General features: G+C 39.1%; 2 protein-coding genes, 3 non-coding genes and 1 pseudogene across 5 annotated transcripts; 3 read left to right on the top strand and 3 right to left on the bottom strand.

The window, feature by feature from the left end:
• Nucleotides 1-1,083: 1,083 nt before the first annotated feature.
• Nucleotides 1,084-1,202, bottom strand: LOC139917990 (5S ribosomal RNA). Its single transcript, XR_011784945.2, has one exon. It is a non-coding gene; the product is annotated as a 5S ribosomal RNA (ribosomal RNA).
• Nucleotides 1,203-1,889: 687 nt separating this feature from the next.
• LOC139917991 (5S ribosomal RNA) lies at nt 1,890-1,998 on the top strand (annotated as a pseudogene).
• Nucleotides 1,999-3,501: 1,503 nt separating this feature from the next.
• LOC139917993 (5S ribosomal RNA) lies at nt 3,502-3,620 on the top strand. The gene has a single exon (XR_011784948.2). It is a non-coding gene; the product is annotated as a 5S ribosomal RNA (ribosomal RNA).
• A 1,283-nt stretch (nt 3,621-4,903) lies between these two features.
• On the bottom strand, nt 4,904-5,022 carry LOC139919326 (5S ribosomal RNA). Its single transcript, XR_011784994.1, has one exon. It is a non-coding gene; the product is annotated as a 5S ribosomal RNA (ribosomal RNA).
• A 1,524-nt stretch (nt 5,023-6,546) lies between these two features.
• Nucleotides 6,547-11,432, top strand: elac1 (elaC ribonuclease Z 1). The gene is made up of 5 exons (XM_071909027.2): nt 6,547-6,782; nt 7,719-7,925; nt 9,022-9,080; nt 9,921-10,131; nt 10,742-11,432. The coding sequence occupies exons 1-5, from the start codon at nt 6,626-6,628 to the stop codon at nt 11,218-11,220; spliced, it is 1,113 nt and encodes a 370-aa protein (XP_071765128.2). The 5' UTR covers nt 6,547-6,625; the 3' UTR covers nt 11,221-11,432.
• A 3,771-nt stretch (nt 11,433-15,203) lies between these two features.
• mier3b (mesoderm induction early response 1, family member 3 b) lies at nt 15,204-23,917 on the bottom strand. Its single transcript, XM_071909026.2, has 13 exons — nt 23,910-23,917; nt 23,067-23,091; nt 22,592-22,737; nt 21,773-21,895; nt 21,458-21,581; nt 20,257-20,330; nt 19,961-20,033; nt 19,629-19,777; nt 19,301-19,382; nt 16,927-17,021; nt 16,675-16,802; nt 16,372-16,526; nt 15,204-15,759 (listed from the first exon to the last, which is right to left on the bottom strand). Exons 3-13 carry the CDS (start codon nt 22,688-22,690, stop codon nt 15,284-15,286), a joined length of 1,578 nt encoding a protein of 525 aa, XP_071765127.1. The 5' UTR covers nt 22,691-22,737; nt 23,067-23,091; nt 23,910-23,917; the 3' UTR covers nt 15,204-15,283.
• Between the last annotated feature and the right edge of the window lie 882 nt (nt 23,918-24,799).

Raw genomic sequence — 24,799 nt, 5'->3', positions numbered from 1 at the left:
TAATAATACCACCCTGCAGGCATAGCCAAAGAACAACATAGAGGAACTATTGGCATACAAAAAAAGAGGTACTTTAGTATAGATAGTATTGTACAAAATCTTGAGATTTGATCTGTATTTTGTCTTTCCATCTAATATCAACATGTAGCTGTTGCTCTGATAGACTGTACTGCCTCAGGTTAAGTTTTCGTCTCAACAAATGTTTTTTTAAATCATTTGATTTTTGAAGGAACCATTTAGAAACAGTTTTACCCCTTCTTTAAGTGTTGGCCCATCTGTCTCTCCAGTACCTGTTACTTACTGTAATAGTTTTTCTGTGTTGTATTTGAACTTACTGGTTAATATGTTGTGCTCATTCGATTCTTCCTGTGTCCAGAAGTTAAGTCCCCATAAAATAATTTCCCCCCAGTTTCATTGGAGTGTGCATTCATACGTTGCGTACTTGTCCATTTTCCTGAAGTTTATTTTTGTTACACAGTAATATTGCCTTAACGTATGTACGCACAAAGCAGCATCTTTGTGCTGCTTCATAATACATGTGTGTTATTAAAAGTGCAGATTAAAAAAATGTTTTACCTCGACTACTTGTTTACTGCTTTTAGGAAAAAAAAAACCCCAAAAAAACTTCTCATTTTGTGCTTGTGGTTTCAGACTGAGCAACATCATTCAGCTAAATTTAATAGTTGCGCTGCACAGAGCCATAATCCTCTCATGTCCCTAATAGATGTTTTGGGATGTTTTGGGCACCTAGCATGAGAAATTTCATTGTAAAAACAGGACAAATAATATTGATGAGATGTACAGCTAATGTACAAAATATCAGGGACACTTACTCTTTTCATTAAGTACATTGGTGAGGTCAATCCAAGTAAAAGCCATTATCCCTTATTGATTTCCCTTATTAAAACTATACAAATCACAAAGGAGGAGATGTAGATAAAGAGACATAGAATTTGTCTTCCATTTATACGTTTTCATAACTTCTCCAGGCCTGGAAAATACTATTTTAAAATGCCAGAACTTTCCTGGTTTTCCATGAGTGTGTGAACAGAGCAGCGCCCTCTTCTGTCCAGAAAGAGTAAAAGCTTACAGCACCTGGTATTCCCAGGCGGTCTCCCATCCAAGTACTAACCAGGCCCGACCCTGCTTAGCTTCCGAGATCGGACGAGATCGGGCGTGTTCAGAGTGGTGTGGCCGTAAGCGATTATTACAACCACAGGAAGGCCTTTTATAGATGACTTATGGTCGGAAAAATACTTTTTTTTTTCAAAATAAGCCACTAAATGAGCCTAGTTCTTACATTTCTATTATAATTAAACAAGGGGTGTAAAGCACACCTCAAGCACATATCAAATCTATGGAAGCCCATTCCCGCCACTCAATAAAATAAAAAATGACTTAATTGTGAGTTTTTTTCTTGCAATCCTGACTTTATATCTCACAATTCTGACTTTTTATCTCAGAATTCTGACTTTTTTTCTCCCACTTCTGACTTTATATCTCAGAATTCTGACTTTTTTTTCTCAGAATTCTGACTTTTTCTCTCGCAAAAAAAGAAAAAAGTCAGAATTCTGAGATATAAAGTCAGAATTGTAAGAAAAAAAGTCAGAATTCTGAGAGAGTCAGAATTCTGAGAGAGTCAGAATTCTGAGGAAAAAAGTCACAGTTGCGAGAAAAAAAACCTCACAGTTGAGTCATTTTTTATTTTATTGAGTGGCGGGAATGGGCTTCCATAGGTTTGATATGTGCTTGAGGTGTGCTTTACACCCCTTGTTTAATTATAATAGAAATGTAAGAACTAGGCTCATTTAGTGGCTTGTTTTGAAAAAAAAAAGTATTTTTCCGACCATAAGTCATCTATAAAAGGCCTTCCTGTGGTTGTAATAATCGCTTACGGCCACACCACTCTGAACACGTCCGATCTCGGAAGCTAAGCAGGGTCGGGCCTGGTTAGTACTTGGATGGGAGACCGCCTGGGAATACCAGGTGCTGTAAGCTTTTACTCTTTCTGGACAGAAGAGGGCGCTGCTCTGTTCACACACTCATGGAAAACCAGGAAAGTTCTGGCATTTTAAAATAGTATTTTCCAGGCCTGGTGAAGTTATGAAAATTTATAAATGGAAATTTTTTTTTGGAAAAGTCATGACAGTCTATTGGTAAAGTTCATGATTTTTTTCTCTTGAATACTGTCAAATGTCCCAAAAAGCTGTGGCTGGCTCCGAAACAGTCTAGATCTCAGCAACTTCACAAATAAAATGTAATGACTTTTCCACATTTTTCTTCCATTTATAATTTTTAAACATCACTTTTATTGTTTGAAAATCAACTTGCAGTTTTGTTTTTTTCAATAAGTTTTGGTTTATCCTGGCAATTAGTTTTTCATTTGTCACTTGGGAATCATAAGAGAACCACTGGCCTTCTGTCACGAAAACTCTGCAAGTTAATTTTCAAACAGTAAAAGTGATGTTGCTTTAGTCAGTGGCGGTTCTACACCATTTCAACTGGGGGAGCCAGGCTGGGGCCAGTTGTACTGGTAGAGGGGCCAGTTACATTAGACTTTATTGTTCTCATATAGTTTTCCTCACTGCATTGCGGGCATTTCAGCACCATGCTGGCCCGGTCCTAGACTGCTTTGATTAGGGGGGCAGTAACAGATGCTGGTTGGTCAACTACTAGTGTTAATATGAGTGTTCTTCAGGACTGTAAGCTATAATGTGCACTGTTTGTATTTATCTAAAGCCAAAGTAAGACAGAAAAAAAATATACAATTTAAAAAAAATAGCATAGGGATGTTTAGGACTACTCATCAGTCCATGATGAATATTAATAATTGAAACAAAAGGAATATAGAAAAGACACAATTTTTCAGAAGGTTTCCATGGAGAGATGAGATCAGCCACAGTTATTGTCTGGACTAAGGCTTCTCCAGCCAAGGCGCCAACAGACCGCATCAGATTACAGCTGAAGTCCACAGCAAATCTAATCACTAATGTAGCCTGAAAACACCATAGCATACTTCAAAATTACCTACACAGCGGCTTCTTCTCAGTCCCAAACATAAGGATCTCGTTCCCACGTGTTACTAACTCGTGGCCACCATTATTTTATTAACATGAGATGTCACCAGAGGGGCTCCGTAGTTCCGCTTTAAGGGGTCCCACTAGAAAATGTGTTGGGTTACTTTTGTGTTCCGCTTTGCCACTGTATGATCGCAAAAAGTAATTCTGTAACAATTATTTCAGACTCTGCATTTAGGGGGGCCACAGGGGGGCCAAGCTTGTTGGCACTGGACCCCCCTCAGGACCGCCAGTGGCTTTAGTGCTTGTGTGTCTTGGGATGTAGTCATGGTTTGATAAGCCATTGTGCAAGAGTGCTTCATCACCTATTTTTTAATTATAATAAAAATGTAAGAACTAGACTCAAGTGACTCATTTTAAAAAGACAATGTATTATTCCCACTCTGAGCCATGTATAAAATGCCTTCCTGTGGTTGCAATAATCGCTTACGGCCACACCACTCTGAACACGCCCGATCTCGTCCGATCTCGGAAGCTAAGCAGGGTCGGGCCTGGTTAGTACTTGGATGGGAGACCGCCTGGGAATACCAGGTGCTGTAAGCTTTTACTCTTTCTGGACAGAAGAGGGCGCTGCTCTGTTCACACACTCATGGGAAAGTCATGCCATTTTAATGTAGTATTTTCCAGGCCTGGAGAAGTTATGAAAAATTATAAATGGAAGAACAATTTGGAAAAGTCATTACAGTCTATTGGTGAAGTTCATGATTTTTTTTCTCTTGAATACTGTCAAATGTCCCAAAAAGCTGTGGCTGGCTCCGAAACAGTCGAGACCTCACTGTTGGAGGAAGTTGGATGTTGTTCGCTGACTGTTTCTTGGTGACAGAGTTAAAATATTATTATAATCCTATCATAGTTTGATGTTACAGCCTATATGAGTTATTAATGGCAACATAGGATGAATCCAGTACTTATTCTGCTTTCCTATTCTTATACACTTTCCTTACTTGAATAAAGCAGTATGCATGCTTATTTTTCACTGCCGTGACACTCATAGCAGAGGGAACTATTTTAAATTTCCTTTCATTTATTTAGGTTTTATTTTTCTTTTTAAAAAACTCTGAAGCCGTGGCTGGGCTCTTGTGGGAGTGAGAAACATTCACTCTTAACCAAAAGAGATCCGTTACTTTATTCAGTTTTCTTTTTTTCATGTTATTACTGTAATCCATTTTTAACTTATTACAACACAAGTTCTTGATGTTGTGGTTATTGTTTAATGAGACTTTTGGTCATATTCAGAACTCCATTAAATTTGTTGCTTTTCTTCATTCAGTATTTGAGCAAATATAAACTGAAATCTGAACAGTTAAAGCAAATTTCAATATTTGCTTTCATTATTGCCATACTACATATGTTGCTTTTTCAGTGCCAGTGTTTGGGCATTGGGTATGATAAAGACAATGGAATATAAACATAATATAAATGCTTTATTCAAGTAAGGAAAGTGTATAAGAATAGGAAAGCAGAATAAGTACTGGATTCATCCTATGTTGCCATTAATAACTCATATAGGCTGTAACATCAAACTATGATAGGATTATAATATATTTTAACTGTCAACATAAAACACTCAGCAAACAACATCTTCCTCCAACAGTGAGGTCTCGACTGTTTCGGAGCCAGCCACAGCTTTTTGGGACATTTGACATTATTCAAGAGAAAAAAAATCATGAACTTCACCAATAGACTGTAATGACTTTTCCAAATTGTTCTTCCATTTATAATTTTTCATAACTTCTCCAGGCCTGGAAAATACTACATTAAAATGGCATGACTTTCCCATGAGTGTGTGAACAGAGCAGCACCCTCTGCTGTCCAGAAAGAGTAAAAGCTTACAGCACCTGGTATTCCCAGGCGGTCTCCCATCCAAGTACTAACCAGGCCCGACCCTGCTTAGCTTCCGAGATCGGACGAGATCGGGCGTGTTCAGAGTGGTGTGGCCGTAAGCGATTATTACAGCCACAGGAAGGCGTTTTATACATGGCTCAGACTGGGAATCATAGATTGACTTTTCAAAATGAGTCATTCAAACAGCCTATGTCTTACATTTTTATTATAATTAAAAAATAGGTGATGAAGCATTCTTACACAATGGCTTATCAAACCATGACTACATCCCAAGACAAAAAAATAATTGCATTGTTACACGGCCGTTCACCACACGGCCATCTTGATAGGAAAACAGCATAACAGGTGACTGTAAAATTAACAGGTGACTATGTGCAAATAGCTACAGCCACTGATTGAGTGTAGGGGGGGAGAGCGCGCGAGGAGCACCTCTACTGCAGATGCTGCCTGGAAGAAAAATAAGCACCACCTGTCTTTTGACCACGATGCGATGACGACGGAGCAAAACCCAGAACAAGAGGCAGCTTCCAACAAATGGGTATCCCCAAATGAAAAATGTGAATGGAAAGAAGTTTTCATTCTCTAGTTGATTGACTGAGGTCTTGGTACAGGGAGTAATACTACAGAACAGAAAATCTGAGTTTTAATTAATTGTATTGTATTCGGTATCTACTGCATTTTGGGGCTGTAATAGGTTTGGTTACTTTGACAATGTCTGTAAATACTAGAGTTAAACAGACTTATATTCTGTTTTATAAAGGGCTAAGAAAGTTTTATCAACAAGTGCTGTTTTTTCATTATTTTGCACTGGCCCGCACACCCTAAAACATATTAAAATGGAAAGTAACTTGTACTTTGAGTAATTTATTAACCAGGTACTTTTTTACTTTTACTTGAGTAGGTTTCTCAAACGGTAATTTTCACTTTTACTTGAGTCATTTTTTATGGGAGTAATTGTACTTTTACTTGAGTATAGATTTTCAGTACTCTACCCGCCACTGATCGTCACATATTCCTCTACGGGACAGAAAACACCCCGCGGCACATTTTGTAATTCGCCTTCTATTAACTCTCGCACAAGCCACTAATATTCGGCTTCACAATCACAGGAGATATTTTTACAATCTGTTGAGTTTGACTGACAGGATCTGGCTTGAAGAGGAGGAGGAGGAGGAGGAGGAGGAGGAGGAGGAGGAGGAGGAGGCCATTTTTAAATCTCAGTCCCACTCCCGCCGCCTCTACTTCTTCTTCTTTTAGTTTATACCAGCACGAAAAGCTGCATACCGCCACCTACTGGAGGCGCTGTTAAATTCTGTAATATTAATACTAATTTACTTTACTTTCACTTTACATACTTTATTTCTGATAGAAAAAAATGTTTAAAGACCATTTTACTAATCCGACGTCCTGTGATTCTCTATAGGTCTACACTGAGAATTGTTCAATAAAATAATAATAATAAAAAATAAAAAAATCCCACATAATTACCAGTACGAGGCTGATATGAACGGTTTTTCCTAGCTGCCGTCTCGCATTTTTGTTAATTCCGAGATGACTTGAATGCGCCATTTCCGTCGCTCGTCTCATACGTCATCACCGCGTGCCTGTGTTTACAGCAGAGACATGCCGCTTGCATCATGACAGCAGTAGTCAGTTGAAGGTAGAGTTTCTGTGAAGTTGTTTTCTTTTTTTTGGAGGGGAAAATGACAATGGATGTGACTTTCCTCGGGACCGGCTCCGCCTATCCGTCGCCTCACCGCGGCGCCTCGGCGCTCGTGCTGCGGACGGAGGGGGAGTGCTGGCTGTTTGACTGCGGAGAGGGAACCCAGACCCAGCTGATGAGGAGCCAGCTGAGAGCCAGTGAGTCAGACAGGCTTCATACAGGGTCCCCACGGTCATTGAAAATCCTTCAAAGTTTGTGGATTTGAGAAGAAAAATAAAACAAAGCCTTGGCTGTTCTTGAAAACGATTGGTTGGCCTTGAAAGTACTTAATGTTTTCTTTTTCTTTTTCTTTTTTCTTTTTTTAACATAGCAGCACTCACATTCACCAATATACTGTACCTCAGCTCTTGGAACCTCTCTCCAGTTCTAACATCAACACTTCCCATCCTGAGGAAAACCTTATGATGGGTGTTTGCATTGATGTAGCAACAGTTTTAAAATGACTTCAAATGAAAACTGATTTCACCATCATTTCTTGACTTAACAAGATCATGAGTAAACAAAATGAGGCCTCTGAGTGTCTAATTTGGACTAATGTCCTGTCAGCCTACCCTGTCACAGTTTGGAAATTAATGGAAAACAGTGGATGACCAACCCACCATTGGCCATTAGGGCAGGGTGATAATTCAATATTATCGATTATCGTTTTTCAGTGGAATCGTAGTGGTTATATGGTGATTTTGGGATATCATGATACACAATTCTGCTGTCTAAATTGATGATAAGCAAAATGCACAAGCAAAAACAAGCAAATTGTATTCTCTGACAACAAGAAGTATGGTAGAAATATTATTTGAAAATTTTGTTTGACATCACATTACCATTCGGTTCAATGGGATGAACATTAATTTAGATTATTTAGCGTGATTTTGCATATACATATCGCGCAATATGTATCAATATCGAAAAAAATCCTCATGATTATTGTGATATTGATTTTAACAATATATCTCCCAGCTTTACCATAGGAAATGTGGACAAATTGCCATCTGACCATGTAACTACGACCTCAGTGCTGTATGTCCGTAACATCTACTGGAGTGTTACCATATTCTATCATGTTTTCCATCCAGGTCGAATCACCAAAGTGTTCATCTCTCACCTGCATGGCGACCACCTGTTCGGCCTGCCTGGTCTGCTGTGCACCGTCAGTCTCAACAGCAGCCCCAGTCCCACGCAGGACCCGCCCACTGTGGACATCTACGGGCCCCGGGGCCTCAGACACTTCCTCAGGGTGACGCTGGGCCTCACAGGGTCGCAGCTTCTCTTCCCTTATGCAGGCAGGTCCATCATGTACAGACTCAGTTATATATATAGTATATGTGTGTATATATTTATTAGTAGTAGTCTTATTATTAGTATTATAATTATCATTATTATTTGATTAGATTATTATTTATTTATTTATTTTTTCATTTTTTATTATTTATTTATTTTTTCATTTTTTATTTTTATTTATTTATTTTTTCATCTTATTATTATTTTTATCCTATGCTATATGCCTAGGTATTACGTAGGCATGAGTTATCCGAAGCCAGCCAGGGGAGGGGAAGGGAGTAAGCTAGGGTGGGGAGGGGAGGGTGGGATAAAATGTTACGTTTCTTTATCTATTGTTTTTCTCTCTCTTGAATTACAATGTCCGCAATGTCCGCAACATATTATGTTATGGAGATGTATGGACACATATGAATGTGATACATGATTTATTATTGTCACACCATAAAGAAACAAAATAAAAAAATTTGATCACAAAAAAAATGTACAGACTCAGTTCTAATGTCCACACTGCAGACGACAGACTTGAAGACACAGAAAAAAACAGCCACAGCCAGTAATGTGTTGTACATTTAAACATGCCAGTTGTCCACTACAGCATCCTCAAGAGAACACTGGTTATATTTCTGAAAACACAGAAAACGGTTAAGAAATGGAGTGTGATTGGCGCCTCAGGGTGTGCATGCATCGGTGGCAGCCTGTGTCTGTATTGTGGAATTGTGAATTAATTTGTCATTGATTGCACATCAAGCCATCATGCGTTTCCACATTCCCTAAAAGTCCAGTTGTCCATAGTGTGGATATTAGGATTCAACCATAGATATTGATTTTTGCTAGTTCTACTGACTCTGGTTGTTGTATGTTGTACAATGTTATGTATGATTTTTTATTTTTTCTTATACCATAACTTGGCTACAAAAAATGTTGTCCATTGCTGCCTATGAAGACTTTCTCTATTTGTTGCATTTCACTCCAGTATTATCAGTTCTGCTATGGTCTACTTTATTCTAGATTATCTTTATTGTACTGATTCTAATGTACTCTGCCTTGATCTGCTCTACTCTACTGTACTCTACTCTGTGCTACTGTCCTTCACTCCAGTCCATGAGCTGGAGCCCACTCCTGACCAGAGTCCACCAGAGGGGCAGCTCAGCCTCGAGGTTTGTGATTGATGTTATTCATATTCAATAACAAATCACATCTTACTCCTCAGTGCAGTGCAAAACACTACAGTACAATACAGCATAGTGTTAGTGACTGTATGGTTGGTTGATTTGATACAGGACACTGCAACACAGTAAAGTGTGTGTGCATGTGTTTGAGTTAGTGCATTATCTTTTATTTCAATTCAGCAGTGGTAGCCTAGAGGCTAGAGAAGGGGGTTTGTGAGTGGAAGGTTGCCAGTTTGACCAGCTGGGAAAATCTGAGCTGGGACAGTGAATGAGAAACACACTCCCTTCCCAATGCCAATTCAATTCCTGGAGTTGGAACTGGAATTGTAATTGCACCCAGCTCAGGAAACAGAACTGGAATTGAATCAGAATGACCGGAAACAGAATTGAATTCCATTAAATTCCACTTCTAAGAGAGGTTGTCTTTACTTGCTCAACATTATAAATCAAACATTATGAATCAAATAAAAGACGGTTAAACAAATAAAATACATTCAGTCATAATGTATTACAATTACATGTTATGCATCAAATACCACCTGAAAGGTCCCTTTAACATTTTATGATATTCAGTATTGATAATATAAAACACTACGTGTAATCTCAGATATGTGGTAAGAAAAAAAAAAAAAAAAAATGGAATTTCACAGAATTTCATTGAATTAAATTACACTTCCTGAAATTCCAATTAAATTCCAATTCTGTTTCCTGTAGGTTTTTTCAAATTCCAATTCCAATTCCTCAGTTGAATTGTAATTGATTCAGTTAATTCATGAATTGACCCCAACCCTGGTGTGTATTGTACTGTTTTTTTCCCCCTTTCTTTAGATGACAGCAGAGTCCGGTCCTCTCCACCCCCAGGAGCGCCCGGGGCGGACCGTTTCCCTGGACGTCTCCACTGACTGTTACCTCCTCTTTGAAGACAAGAGGTTTGTGGTCAAGGCCTTCAGGTTGTTCCACCGCATCCCCTCCTTCGGCTTCTCCGTTCAGGAGCGGGATCGGCCCGGGAGACTGAACAGCGAGCTACTAAAGGAACTAGGTAAATCCACTTGAGACACTTTCTTTGTGTTTTTTTTATTCGTTTTTTTTTTTGGACAATACAGAGGACAGCAATGCTAAGAGAGGAAAAAAAAAGTATAACCACCCAAATTCAAACCTGTGCAGTCACAGTACATGGAAGGTTCCCCAACTAAGTGTCCAATGGGTTCTCAATGGACAAGGTAAGCATAAAAGCATAAAGAAAAAATATTTTTTGCACACATGAAGGTATTTGAGGTGCACAGCAGGACAAAAACTAAAAAGGTAGATACTGAGAAAGAAAACTCTGCCTGATGAAGGTCTGAGCATAAGAGCAATGTTTTATTAAGAAAATAGAACAACAAACAAACGCTTTACACCTTGTATATATCATGTGTGCTTTGCTGTTTTTATGGGTTTTTTTTAATTTACTTTATAAACTTAATTTAATTCTATTTCAGAATCACTTGTAGGCCAGAATATGGCACTAACATGGCCAGGATTGATTCCCACTGGGGTCACCCATGTTAAAAATGTATGCACTTGTGGCACTGTAAGGTACTTTAAGTAAAAAGCGTCCTCCTGATGGTAGTTGCAGACTACTTTGACTGGGCCAACTTTGTGTCCCCTAGGCCTGAAACCAGGACCGCTGTATGGGCGCCTGAAAGCCGGGGAGTCGGTGACATTAGAGAGCGGGCGCGTGGTGTCGCCCAGCGAGGTACTGGAAGAACCCATACCAGGGAGGAAAGTCTGTGTTTTAGGGGACTGCAGCTCCGTCATGGGGGAAGGGCCGCTGAAGGCGTGCAGCCGAGCGGACGTTTTGGTCCACGAGGCCACGCTGGGGGACGAGCACCGGGAGAAAGCGGTGGACCACGGGCACAGCACACCTAAAATGGCGGCGGCGGTGGCCCGGGCCTGCTGCGCGCGGCGGCTGGTACTGTACCACTTCAGTCAGAGGTACAAGCCCGGCGCCCTGCAGAGGGACGGGGACGAGGACGACGTGGAGGAGCTCAAGAGACAGGCTGAAGACGCTCTGCAGGGCAGCGGAGTGGAAGTGACGCTGGCTGAGGACTTTCTCACTCTGCCCGTACCGCTCAGAAGGCCGCAGTAATGCTCAGCTGCCTTGGTTTTATATTAAAAACAGACTGAGCGAGTCAGTGAATGTCTGGCTGGATGAAATAAAACACTTTTTAATGCCTGTCTGTTTACTCTGGCCTTACACAAAATGATCATTATAATCCAGCACCTACAGTGTATTGTATGATCATATCCAGAGTTGGACTTGATTTGGAGACTTTTGGATAAGAATCACACTTTTTGTCAAAAAGCATTGTTCTGCTGAATAAACTCTATGGACTTTACACTTGTTATTGGTACATTTTCATGCATCACATGCATATTTGCCAGTTGACTGCTGGCCTTATTCTCTCGAAGTACAGTATGATTACCTTTGTTTAGAATTGGCTCATAATACAATTTACCTTGAGGTAAGGTGTTTCACACCTATCTGTCCGGTTTCAGTTTTACATTTTTGATACATAATCAGAAATGTATAGCCTTTTGTTTTTCTCCTTGATTTTGCTGAGTTCTATATCCAAATCAAAGTGAAAAAAGTCTGATTTAATGGGGGTTTATTTCAGACTTCAAGACAATACATTTAAAATGGTGTTAATTCTTTCAGAGTGCAGTAGTCTCAAGGTTTGCCACATTTCCTTTATTTGGTGTTGAAGCTGCACTACTCAACTGATACTCTATTATCAAATGTATGTACTATTTGGTGAAATATGACAAGTGCAGGGATGAATGGAGTGTGAGCCCTTGCTTACACTTGCTATATCCAATTTACTCACAAGGTGGTATTACCATGTAAAATACTGTGTAAGCATAAATAGAATCATAGTAAATCATATACTTAATCAAAATACCACAATGCATAGATCAGTGGTTCTACAAGTGGGGTTCAAAAAGAGGAATAGTTTAATGCAAATATAATTTATTCGCTAGAAAGTATCCCGATTGGAGAATGTATGAATAATCTAATCACAGGTTTCGCTCTCACCACTATTATCTCCCCATTTACAGTGTAAACAGTTATACAATTCAATACTAAATCAGCAAATATCTTCCCGTTGGGTCCCTGGGACAAAATCTTATCAAATCAGGGTATATGTCTTTTCTGGGGTTTCACTACGATTCAACTACTGTGTGTGTGTGTGAGAGTGAGAGCGAGAGAGCGAGAGAGAGAGAGAGAGAGATAATGAATAAAGAACATGCAATGGTCTCAGAACCTTTTCCAGAGCTTTATTTCTGGATCTGTACACAAGGTATTAAAGTACAACAGAAAATACAAAATAATGTTTAACAAAAGAAAAAAAAAACCTCAATGTTTATGTACAATTCTTATAAACAATAAAGATAGCTTCTTGAACATTTCTCATAGTGAAGGTTTTGATTGTCTATATTTCTGGATATACATTTTTAAGTTTTGTAGGTTTTTATTCACAAAGGTGTTTTCTTTTTCGTCAAAGGACTCGAGTTTTCTTTTTAAAACCACAACTGCTATAATTTTTTCCTTTTTAAACTTCAAAACACAATACAAAATATAAAATAAATTTGTTTAGTGCTTGCTTACACACACGTCTCATACCAGAGATATCAATAAAATATCACATTTTCGAGAGTTCACAGGGTGGTGAAAAACCTACTTCTACTACTTAGTTAATGGCCTTTACATTCTGACAGTTTTTCTGAGTCTTTGTACAAACCACAGGTGAAATAAATATCACTGCACTGCTAAAGCTAGAAGAGCTTGGAGGACCTACTGCATTATGCACATTGCATTAAGAGAAACTAGCTCTCCACATACTTACAGCAGCAGCCATCCCTTTACCATCAAGACAAACAATATAAGACGACGACGTGTAAAAGAGTTTTTTTTCTAGGAAAAAAAAGAAGATGAGCGTCTTTTACACATGGCTGCAAGTTTTGAAGTCAAAATGCAACATTGAGTACTATCAATACGTCTTAGGTAAAGCCGTTTTCAGTGGTACACTTTTGAGAACAGATACAGCTGGCATGCGTGGTTCAGCTGTCCCCTGGTGTCTGGGTATAATGTCTTTCCAAAGAAGAAGAGGAAAAAAAAAAAAAAAAAAAAATCAAACACCAAAAGTCAATCGGTAAAATGCAAAAACAAAATGTCTGTACATATCTACAAATTATTGCCTTTTGACAAGGAATCAAATTAAAACCTTTGTATCAACACAGATTCACAAGTGTAAGAGGTCAGTTAGACTTTTTAAAGGCTATTTGCTAATTATTTACATGAAACGCAGAAGTGAATATCTCCTCTGATGCTGGGCTTGGAAACTGAATTACTAGATCAAACTGTTAAAACTACTGATGGTTCATAGGCAAGAATCCTGTCTGTACACACACATAACTGAATTATTGGATCTATGGACATGACAAACATTCATAACAATGTACCCCTGAAACAAACTAATTATTCATATCACAATGCATAGATAAATTAAGTAAACACTACTACTGCATCCAATCAACTGACAATGACCTGCCAAACATTTTACAATTCACAATTACGTAATTCAGTCAAGAGAAAACAGCTCCATTTCTGCTACTAGACCCCAACTGGACATGAAATTGTCAACCAGATAATACAAGGCATTCTCTAGTCAGTACAGAGGTTAAACACAAAATCAGAGTGGCTTTAAATAAGGAAATAATACTGCTAGCAGGTTTATGCAAGCTTCCTAAGTGGTTTGAAAATGGCGCTACTTATTTCAGAAGCATTTCCCAACATTTCTTTTACTACAACAAACATGACATATACAGCTAGCTAAACTTGCCTAAGAATACCATGAGTGGAAACCATGAGTTTTAAAATATCATTTAAAAAAAAAAAAAGTCTCACAATGAAAGTAAAACTATATGCAATAGTTAAAAACTTTATTGTGCCTGATGATGTCTATGCTTTAATGGCTATTAACCCAACCAACATCTTGTGCAGTTCAATATTGCTGTGACAATGGTTTGCTAGTCTGACTGATTTCCTACTCGACTGTAAAGAAGAGGTGGCTCCTGTTCTGTTATTCTACACAGGTTTCCTTGATCACCTGCTTCAAAGTGTGACAGGAAAACAATGTATGAGGGACCATGATTTGGGATTGACTACACAGGATGAAAAATGAAGACTGTTACAAACATTCACATGTTCCAGTTTGGCCACTTTGAATTGTTGAAAAAAGTAAACAAGCAGACTAACCACTAAACAAGTTTCCACAGGAGAGAACAAAAGTCAAAGAAAAAAAAAGACAACAAAAACTGAAGTGCTCCTCGCCACGACGCTTCCTCCATGCTAATGAGTGTTGCTTTTCATACAATATCTAACCAGGTTTAACTTGGGACAAATTTAAACCATTTGCCCCAGCCTGGTTACTGTAAAGTACCTGTAAACCAAACACTGATTTTAAAAAAAATAAAATAAAAATAAGTACCACTTCAAATAACAAAGACAAGCAACTAAACACTAACAATAGAGGCAGAACTAAGCTGTTTTTTGGCAGCTGAAAAGAATGGCAGGATAACATAACTCTGAAGATGTTGTGTGTAGATGTGTGAGGGAAGGAAGAAGATACACAACTCTCCTACTGCAGCCTCTGGGCCCCACTGTACATGGACGTTACACATCTCAAGACCGCAAAACAAAAATAAAATAAATGGCTATATAAACTCTTGAGAGAAATCAAGATTTTAGTTCTATATGATAGACATCACTGATGTCATATTACACAAAAAATGAAAACAAAAAGTATATTCATATACATATATATAGATATATACACACACATATACATATATATACACACATATACATATATATATATATGTATATATATGTATGTATATGTGTGTATATATATATATATATATATATATATATATATATATATATATATATATATATATATATACACACATATACATATACATATACATATATATATATATATATATATATATATATATATATATATCTATATATACATATATATAATAGAATTTAAACAAATCGGATTCTCCAGTGAGGTGAGTCTTATGTACAAGCAGGATAGGGGGTTTCAAAAGGGAAGAACAGGGGAAGGAGACGAGGAAGATCACTCTGACTGGAGCGCCGCGGTGTGCTGTGTGTGGTGCCGTGCGTGTGCTCCCAGAAACCCGTTGGGTTCGCCGCTGCCAGCCAAGCTCCCAAAGTCTGTGACAGACACTGCCATTTTGGCGCCGGTGATTCGGTGGTGGTGCGTCGTTGTCCGTCGCCCTTCGAAGTCCACTCCAAGATTACCCACAGAGACGTCATTGATAAAGGAGTCAGGCAGCGCCATCTTGAGTCTCTTGGAGGGGCGCTCGCAGTCCTTATTGACACATACTCCTCCTAGTTGGCCCAGGTCCGAGTGGTAGAAGCCGGCATCGAGCATGTTGAGGCAGTCGGGGTCCGCTCCGTTGGAAGGAAAACCCAAGGACTCCTCGTGGTTCAGGGACCCACGGTGTAGACTCTCCAGAGGGGGAAAGCTGTAGGAGTCCAGGCAGTTGACCTCCGCAGGGCTGCACACCGTGGCTACACTGTTACTCAAAGCTGCAGGGACATGGGAGACAGAAATTAACACCAGGTACCTGGGGCACTTCTAGGAATTCTGGTCAATATACATGCTGATTGAGGGTAAAAAAAGGGTATTTCCCAAAGGGATGGGACGATATATCGAAATTCAATATATTGCAACACAAAAATGTGACAATACACATCATAAAAGAGATAAATGAATTGTGATATTGGCTACATTTTATTATGCTGTAGTAATCACAAATGAGAAGACTTACCCATCACAATTTCACAAGCTCTCCATCCAAATTATATTATTTTCACTTTGAAATGACATTTTTAAATTGTTTATATTCTAGCAAGCCAATGCCATTGCTAGAAAGATTTGTGTCTCAGAAATAAACATAATTCTGGACGGACTTTGCTGTCATTGAACTTCTATTTATTACATCGTATCGTAGTTGTATCAAATCGTGAACCCCATATTGCATATCGAATCGTATCGTGAGATAAGCATATCTTCCCATCTCCAATTCCAATAAATAAACAAATAAAATAATAAAATGAATGAATGTAAAAATAATCATTTTCCATAACTTTACCAGGCATGCATAACTTCTTCAGGTTTTCCATAACCTTACTACTGACCTGTGAGGTCGCTGGCAGTGATGGAGTTGAGCAGGCTGAGCTGCTGGTCTGTGGTAGGCTCCATCCTCCCACCTCCACCTCCTCCTGAGCATACAGAGGAAGAACTGTCCACTGCCAGTCCCTCCGCTTCATCCACCAGCCTGTCCATCAAGTCACTAGATAAAAAAAAAGAAAAAAAAAACTTTGTTTTTTGTCCAAGAGCTTTTTTTTCCCCATTATTTCAGATGTGGCTAAATAAAAAGAATACCAAAAGGACATATAGAACAGCAAATAGACGTGTCTCTTTCTCTCTCTGTCACTCACGTTACACCAGGATAGCTGCTGTACTTCTTTTTCCCAAACCGATTCTGCTGAACAAAGAAGTCAAAGCGCTCTGACTTTTTCCACATGTAGTAAAACGCCACACATTCTGCTACTGTTCGCGTTGTGACCTGAGGAAAAAAAGGTGGTGAGGTGGTGAGAAATTTTTCTCTTTTTGTGAAAATCAGCTTCATGTACATACCTTTTCATACATGTGTAAGCATGCATCACATCAACTCACAAAATAAGACTCACCTTGTGTTTCTGTATGAGGTGAAAATTCTTGTCATACATCTGTAGTGCATGTTCAAAGTTCTTGCATTCCTCTTCTGACCATGGAGGTGATTCTTCTGTAATGAAAACAATTCAGAACAATTCAGAACAGTACACAGACAAGTTTCATGAGATGGACTTGAACAGAAAATGCTACTTTCAACTAACAACCACTTCAACTAATATTATCATCCTTAGGAATTTCAATATGACAACTCATCATGTCACTCCGCAGCTGAGTTGCTGAGTCTTCAGTTGTTTGATTGTCTGGTCCAGACAAGTGCCACATACATCCAAGTGCCACATACATTTCTGCAACTGGGGAACCATTGACCAAGCTTGTCTGACCATGGACCTGCTGACCTCCATGACCCCATCAACACTCCAAAATTCAGCTGCTCAGCACCTGCTGGTGCACTATCCAAAACCTTGCCTACCATTAAAGGGCCTCAAAGTCCCTTAAAGAAGCAGGGTCAGTTTTACTCCAACCGCATCAACAATAACCCTGAAGCTGCAATTTCTCTGACCAATGTAGACAGAGGAGCACTGAAACACACTCATGGACTTTTTCCCCGAGAGGTCAACAACATCATCTCTCCGATTAGAGTTCCTTCTCTTTGTCTCCTGCCCTGGGCCCTCTGCCTGAGACCCCTCCAGCCTCTTCTCTACTTCACTGAAATCACCCAGATAAGTTGAGGAAATCATCTGTAAAATGAAATACTCCACATTTCCCCAGGTCCCATCCCAACTCCTCTCATCCTGCTGACTGCCAAAGTCATTAACCACTGTCTCCAAGCTGGACGTGTTCTACCTGCACTCAAAGACTGCCATCATCAGCCCCCCCATTTCAAGACGCCCGGGACCCAGAAGTTCTGGCCAATTACAGGCATCTCCAATCTCCCTTTCCTGGCCAAGGACCTGGCAAAGATTGTTGCTGCCAGGCAGCAAAACAACTTCAAAGTCAACAACTTCTTTGAGAAGTTCCAGTCAGGATTTTGTTCAGCCCACAGCACTGAAACAGCTCCACTCTGAGAATGACCTGATGGTAGCTGACGCAGGTTCATGCTCCATACCAAATCTCCTGGACCTAAGTGCAGCATTTAACACCATCGAAAATGCCACTCTCCAGCTCATGCACACGTGACACATGGACACTCTGGTTTTGTCCTGAACTGCTTTGAGCCCCACCTCTCTATTAAGGCCTACATTCACACTACAGGCCTTTGTACTCAATTCCGATATTTTCCAATTCTTTTGTCTGACTCTTCATATTCATTTTTGAAAGTGACCCATATCCAACATCAGTTTGATGGACCTCCATCCTGATTTGACCCGCATGTACAAATGAACAACAACAAAAGACGTCATGACAGTGTGTCATGGAAGCCACTTAAATTCTGGTCCATGCCCAAATCCCAAGGAAGGTTTGCTGTGGAGGCTGGATGAGACTTCATCAGCTGATGAAGGTATTGCTGCCACTTCTGTGCAGAGACGTGTAGGCGGTGGATCCGAGATGGGAAAGTTCACCGAGACACAATTCTCGCAGAAAAAAATCAAAGATCAGATCAGATTTAGGACTACATATGAATGTGGTCCAAATCAGAAATGAAAAGATCAGATTCCATGTTTTTTTTCTGCACTCAAAAAATCTGTGTAACATAGGAGTAAAAAAAGCTACATTGTGGCACAGCAGTGTGAACTTAGCCCATGTTTCACTTTGAGGCTACAGATCCAGAGCACATGTTGCCACCAGAGGGGATCCCACAAGGATCAGTCTTCAGCACCATCCACTTCATTCTTTTGCCACACATTACATTTTACTATGTCGTCATCTGCTTTCTGATAACATAACCAAACGCTAGACTGTTTGTCCATTTGTTTAAATTCTCAGTATAGTGGCTGTTTGTATGCCAGTCATAGCCGAGCTTCTAGAATACCACATTGTATAACGATGAGTCTATTGGTCTTCCGTCTTTTCGGATTAAGAGCATAGAAACGCATTGTCTGTCATTATTTAATGTCATTGGAACCGAACATTGGTACCAAATTTTTCAAAGCCATTTGGTATAAATTGGTACCAGCAAAATTCAGTCAGTATCTCTAATGTACCAAATTCCAAATTTCAAAACCCATCCCCAGGTGCTGCAGACAGTACAAGACTGTGCTTCTTATATATAGCACCACCATTGTACCCATAGTCACAGTAGTTGCTATAATGCAGCAACTATCCACTGTGCCATACCTAAAAGTCTAACACGACAATATGACCAATATGGTGAGTTTTGCTGTTGCAGCAAAACTCAGGAAATGCTGGTATTGTACTTGGTGATGTTGAATCTCTGTTTCCTTCACTTACCTTTTGAGGATTTTACATGGCTGCAGTATCTCTCTAGTGCTTCACGGGTGTTGTAGTTGCACTTTACAAGTTCATGCAAAGCCTATGGCAAAATTGGAGAGGAATGGATTGGTCAACACTGGAATATTAGCCAAAATAAACAATGTGCACCATAGAAAGATACAAAAAATTGAATTCAAAGCACATTACCATTGGATGTGGCAATTTGAACTGAATTGACTATTCATAAAAACTGTGTAAGTTCACATACATCATCATGAATACCATGCTCAGCATCATGTCACAACATGAATGACTTGATGAATGAAGAGATGACTGAATAACTGACCTGCTCGTTGTCTCGGACGTGCATCACTGGTTTGTCACATCCTGTTTTGTCATCTGTTGTCCGTGACAACACGTCAGACAGGAAAACCCTAACCTTGTTTTCTGGCAATGTACCCGGGCTCCATAATAACTGGTCTTCATCTTCATATACTGCACAACAACAAAGCACAACTCTGTAAGATTTCTCACTTTGTGTCCATTGCCTTGTCTGCATTTTTATGGATAGTAACATTATCAGGCAACACATTAAAGAGTACAGGCTTACATCTGTGTAAGTATATTCACTACTTCATGCAAATAGAACTGAAACTAGCTGAGCAATGAGGCAGTCACCTTTCTCTCCATCTTTGTAGTGACAAAGGCAAGAAGGAACTTCCGCCTGGTATTGTGTTCCCACCATTATTTCCTGTGATTAAAAAAAAAACACAGATTAATCCATAGAATATATATCACAAGAGAGCAGGCAAATCTCTTTCTGCAACTTTTTTGAGAGTTACATTCAAACCATCAGTCTCCCTGGTCAAGCCTTATTCATTAACAGTGATAGTGATGTAACACAACACACATGAAGCAAAGTCAACATTTTATCCCTTATTCAATGTGTTCCAACGCCAAATGTAGTTATGTACCTTTCTGGAGTCCTCTGGGCTCGGGCCATCTTCATCACACTCGGACTCCTTATCACCGTCTGAGATAGCGTTGGCTGACAAGACAATAACAAACAACGGATAAGCGCCTTTCAATGCACTGAATTCCTATGTCATGTCTATGGCTGGGTTTTGGACACTGACCGAATAACGTTGGTACTACTGACTACCGAAAATGTCAAAGTTCAGTACTTTAAAGGTTAATCTTAAATCGTCTTTCATCCAATCACCATACCTGCTCTTTTATTTAAGCGACTGCTGATTGCCTCGCTAGGCAACTACTTGCCACAGGCAGGAAAAACAAACTTGTCCAGGCATCACTACACCTTTGCCTCTCGGTCTACACACTGTACACACTGTCGTAGAACCGGTCCAAGGTCTCACTACATTGTATCTTGAAAGCACACAGTACAATATTTGTGACAAGAAAATAATAAAGCACCTCAAACCTAATCAAGCACTTAATAGTGCACAATATGAACTTGAGGCTAGAGAGCTGTGCCTTGTGTGACTAAAAGAAAAATAAACTGTGACAAATTCTGCTTTTTTTTTTCCAACCATACTAAACATAATTTTAAATAAATGCATAGAAAATTTACAAGCACTTGAAATTCTTGAAATGGTTCTAAATGTGAACTATTGTTAACACGGTTCTAAATATTTAAAATTTAAGCAATTAATTTTCATAGTTACAATAAGGTCTTGAATCTGATAGTTTTGATTCAACAGTGTTTTATACTGTTAAAGTGAAGAAAAATAAATACATAAAATTTAAAACTTGAAAGTTTCAATGTTATTTTAGTTGGGTAAACTAATGGCAAAAAGTATATAACAGTAAAAAATGAGGCTATTGCATTACATATTGAGCTTGTATTCAGCAAAGGTATAAAAACCAAAAATAAGTACCATTTTGGTACCAGTATTGAATTCAAGGTACAAGTACCGAAAATTTTTACCGAAAAACACCACCCAGCCCTAGTCACATCCTGCCTATTAATTTATTATAAGATGGCAGATATGGTCATACAAAAGACAGTAGATACAAATACTCAGAGAGAAATTCTGAAAAAACACTTTTTAGCAAGTACTGGATAAGTTAACCTATCCATACTCTGTGTTTAATGCCCTGTAGAGAGTTAATTCTTGAGAACTTTTGACAATTTAAGTGAAACCAGTCGCTTACATCGAAGTGTTCTTGGGAAGAAATCAGTGGCCTCATGGGAGGTCACTGAAGGGGTCAGATCATCAGCTGAGGACTGGGTCTCCTCCTCATAGTCCCCAGACAGCAGGTCTTTAGCAATCTCCTCCTACAGAAAGGAATAAGAGTTTCATCCATTGTACACTGAGAGAGACCAAGAGGGATCAATGGCATACTCCTGGAAACTGAATGCCATTTTGAGAGTGAACATATGAACTCTTGATTTCTTTCCCCAAGTCGATTTTGCTTACTATACAACAATTAACTGTGTGACTTCCCCAGACAACAGCAGCCATGTACCTTGTCCAGAGTCATGTCTGGCAGCTCGTCAGTCAGGTCTCCAGAGGAGCTGTCTATACTGGAGCCTGCTGAGGCCTCATAGCGGTAGATGGCCAGCAGCTCCTCCAAAGGCATGTTCCCCTCCTGGTAAACCAGAGGGAAGGCACAGTTAGCACTGCATACATTAAAGAAGGTTATGATGTATTGTTTCCTATATTATTCAAACTACAACAAAACACAGCCAAAAAATAAACCAATACATTCCATTTTACTCCAGTTTTACACATACAGACATCTTGACATTGAACAACAGTTTATTTTGATGAGATGGTTGTTGGTGATTTGGATGGGAGAGAAAACTATTGAGCAATACCCTAATTTAGGAATGTGAATTTTGAGTTTAATACTCAAACTAGAAACAACTGTCAACTCTTTATCAAAAAGAAAATCCACATTCAAACAGAATTCACACTGAATTTGTGAACATGATCAACCATGGCTCTAAAACATGTTGTTGACATGGAAAGAACATTTGCTTGTGCATTTAGACTTAATTGACATTTTGTTGTTGTTGCATTTGCAGCTATGAACCAGACAGGTTGCCCTTATCACCATAAAGGTCACCCTGGCAATTGTCATTGTGTCCACAATATCATATTTTCATTCACCGGCAATAGAGCTCCAATATTTGTCATGTTCTGGTATTATAAAGAGAGTGGACTCTGGTTTCTAGGTTTAGGATAGACCTGTTCATGTTCATAGATTTAGACTGAACCATTTAAGATCATTATACCATGTGTAAATCCTGTTTTAGGGCAATTTGTCCATTTACTAGTTTACCTTTTCGAGATCTGCAATCTCAGAGCTGAAATTCCTCTCCCCCTCCAGAGACTCTTCCTCCTCCAAAGTCCTCTCATCGTCATACTCATGAACTAACATTTCTGCTGTTGGGTCAAAGTCATGATCCTCTGACGATAAAGAGCCAACTGCGAAAGGAAAAAAACAACTGAGTCAATATCATAAATGTCTTAGTATGATCAAACAATTGACTTTTTGTTCACACAATAAATTTAAGTTTCACACTTCAGAGACACAGTGGCATCATTATCAAGTAACAGCCAGGGAAGCATTATATTTTGTCAATTCCAAAACCAATTTTCTCTGACAAAATGATCAAATTGTACTAGTATGTAATTCATCTTGATTATCATTGGAGTTAAATTTCATCCAACTAAAACACAGAATAATTAACTAGAGTCAATCACAGCATAAAAATATAGAGCCAATACTCTATTTGCAACATAAGTTATTTTACCTGGACTCGAACTCCCTAGGGAAGCCTGCAGAAAAATGAAACCAGAACACAGATAAGTGTGTGAGCTGTTGTTCAGAGGCGTCCAAATGAAGTACATAGGCAGAGTAAAAAATACTGTTAATGGCCCGTATCATGACCACCGAGAATAGTTGGGCAAGAAGGCTGCATTTACCGCTAACGTTACCTGAAATAGGTAGCTAAGACAACGTTAGCCACAGCTGAATGCTGTACATGGGGGAAAAATGTAAGAAAAGGGAATTTAAGAACTATAAATGAAGAATATCCCGAACGTAAGTGGCAAGCGAATAAAAATAGCGGAATAGTCTGGGAGAGAAAGTATGATTTGTGCAATGTCGGTTCCCCTAGCTAGCCAGCAAGCTAATCTTTTAAACCCAAAGCCTAACGTTATGCTTCGGAAAATGTAAACACTAATTTCGTTTGCGCGGTACTGTTAGCGTTTGTGTTACACACACTTTACCACTCGATTGTCGCGAATTCAACCTAAATAGAAAAAATAAATTTCCATTCATTGCAAATCTGATATGATCTGTTATTTCCTTTAACCAGCAAGCTAACGTTAAATTTACGTATCAATTTACACAGTCGCTATACCAAACCAGCTGAGAGAGAGCGAAGGCGCAGCGGCCTTGTAGTGAAGGATCAATCCACACATTCAAGCATATTTTAGACGCATAAACGTAACAATTATAACACGAAACACGCTATATAGAAGGAAAAAACCATAATTTGTCCAATCGATAACATAGAAATAAAAAATATAAAGCACACATTTTAAAAATATCGATTTAAGATCGATTGCTTCTCCCCTGTTTTCCCTCTTACCTCCGCCATATTGGTACCTTTAGCTAATGGGCTCGTTCTAGCGCAGTACCCGGATCAGCGCTCTGAACCAATCAGAGATCCAGGTGACAGTTCTTGTCGTGACGCCGTTCAAACCAACCGCTGCTCAGACTAACGGTAATCATTTATAATTGGTAAATCGACAGAATCTAGTAAGAAACAAAACTATATCATATGAATGCATATCAAATGTATATCAATGACACGGTGTTAAGCCCGTGCGAATACCTCTCCAAAAAATATCACTAGAACATTCCTACATCCCTACCAATCTCACTAGAATATGCCTACAGGGATTTAATATGCACTTCTGTGTTGCTTATCTTACCTTGTGGTATTTTTCTCATCTCCTGTGGTATCACCATACCATTTCTATAACCAATATCCCCAAAGGGACGTTTCAGTATCATTCTAAAATTTATTGTAGGACTACTTTTCGTATTAACCGCTAAAAAATAGGCTATGTAGGCTAGCATATAAACAGATTTCTTTATTTTTTTTAGGAAGGGTAGGCCATATTTGACACAAGGCATGGTCATTTATCTGTCAGTGGCTTTTCCCTCTTGGCACCTTAATAATATGTGAGATAAGCATTTGAATTTCTAAAAACTGGGCTACTTCATGTGAAACAAGCAATAAAGGAGGCAATGTGTGCTGGAGGCCTGTACTTTAGCACCTATATCATATAAGCTTACCACAAAAATGAGACAAATGATGTAAATGTATTGTATGTCTAAGCGTCCACTCCATATGAGTTAAAATATATATGGCCAGCAGAGGGCAAACACCTCTCAACAATATACTCTCTCTATTCCTACCACTGAGATCCCATCTCCCCCCCTTCCCTCCCTCTGTAAAATCCTCCTAATGAA

This window comes from Centroberyx gerrardi, chromosome 8 (genome assembly GCF_048128805.1).
Source record: "Centroberyx gerrardi isolate f3 chromosome 8, fCenGer3.hap1.cur.20231027, whole genome shotgun sequence".
NCBI classification, from domain to species: domain Eukaryota; kingdom Metazoa; phylum Chordata; class Actinopteri; order Beryciformes; family Berycidae; genus Centroberyx; species Centroberyx gerrardi.
Note: the sequence above shows the minus strand (reverse complement) of the source record. Positions and strands in the feature narration are given on the sequence as shown.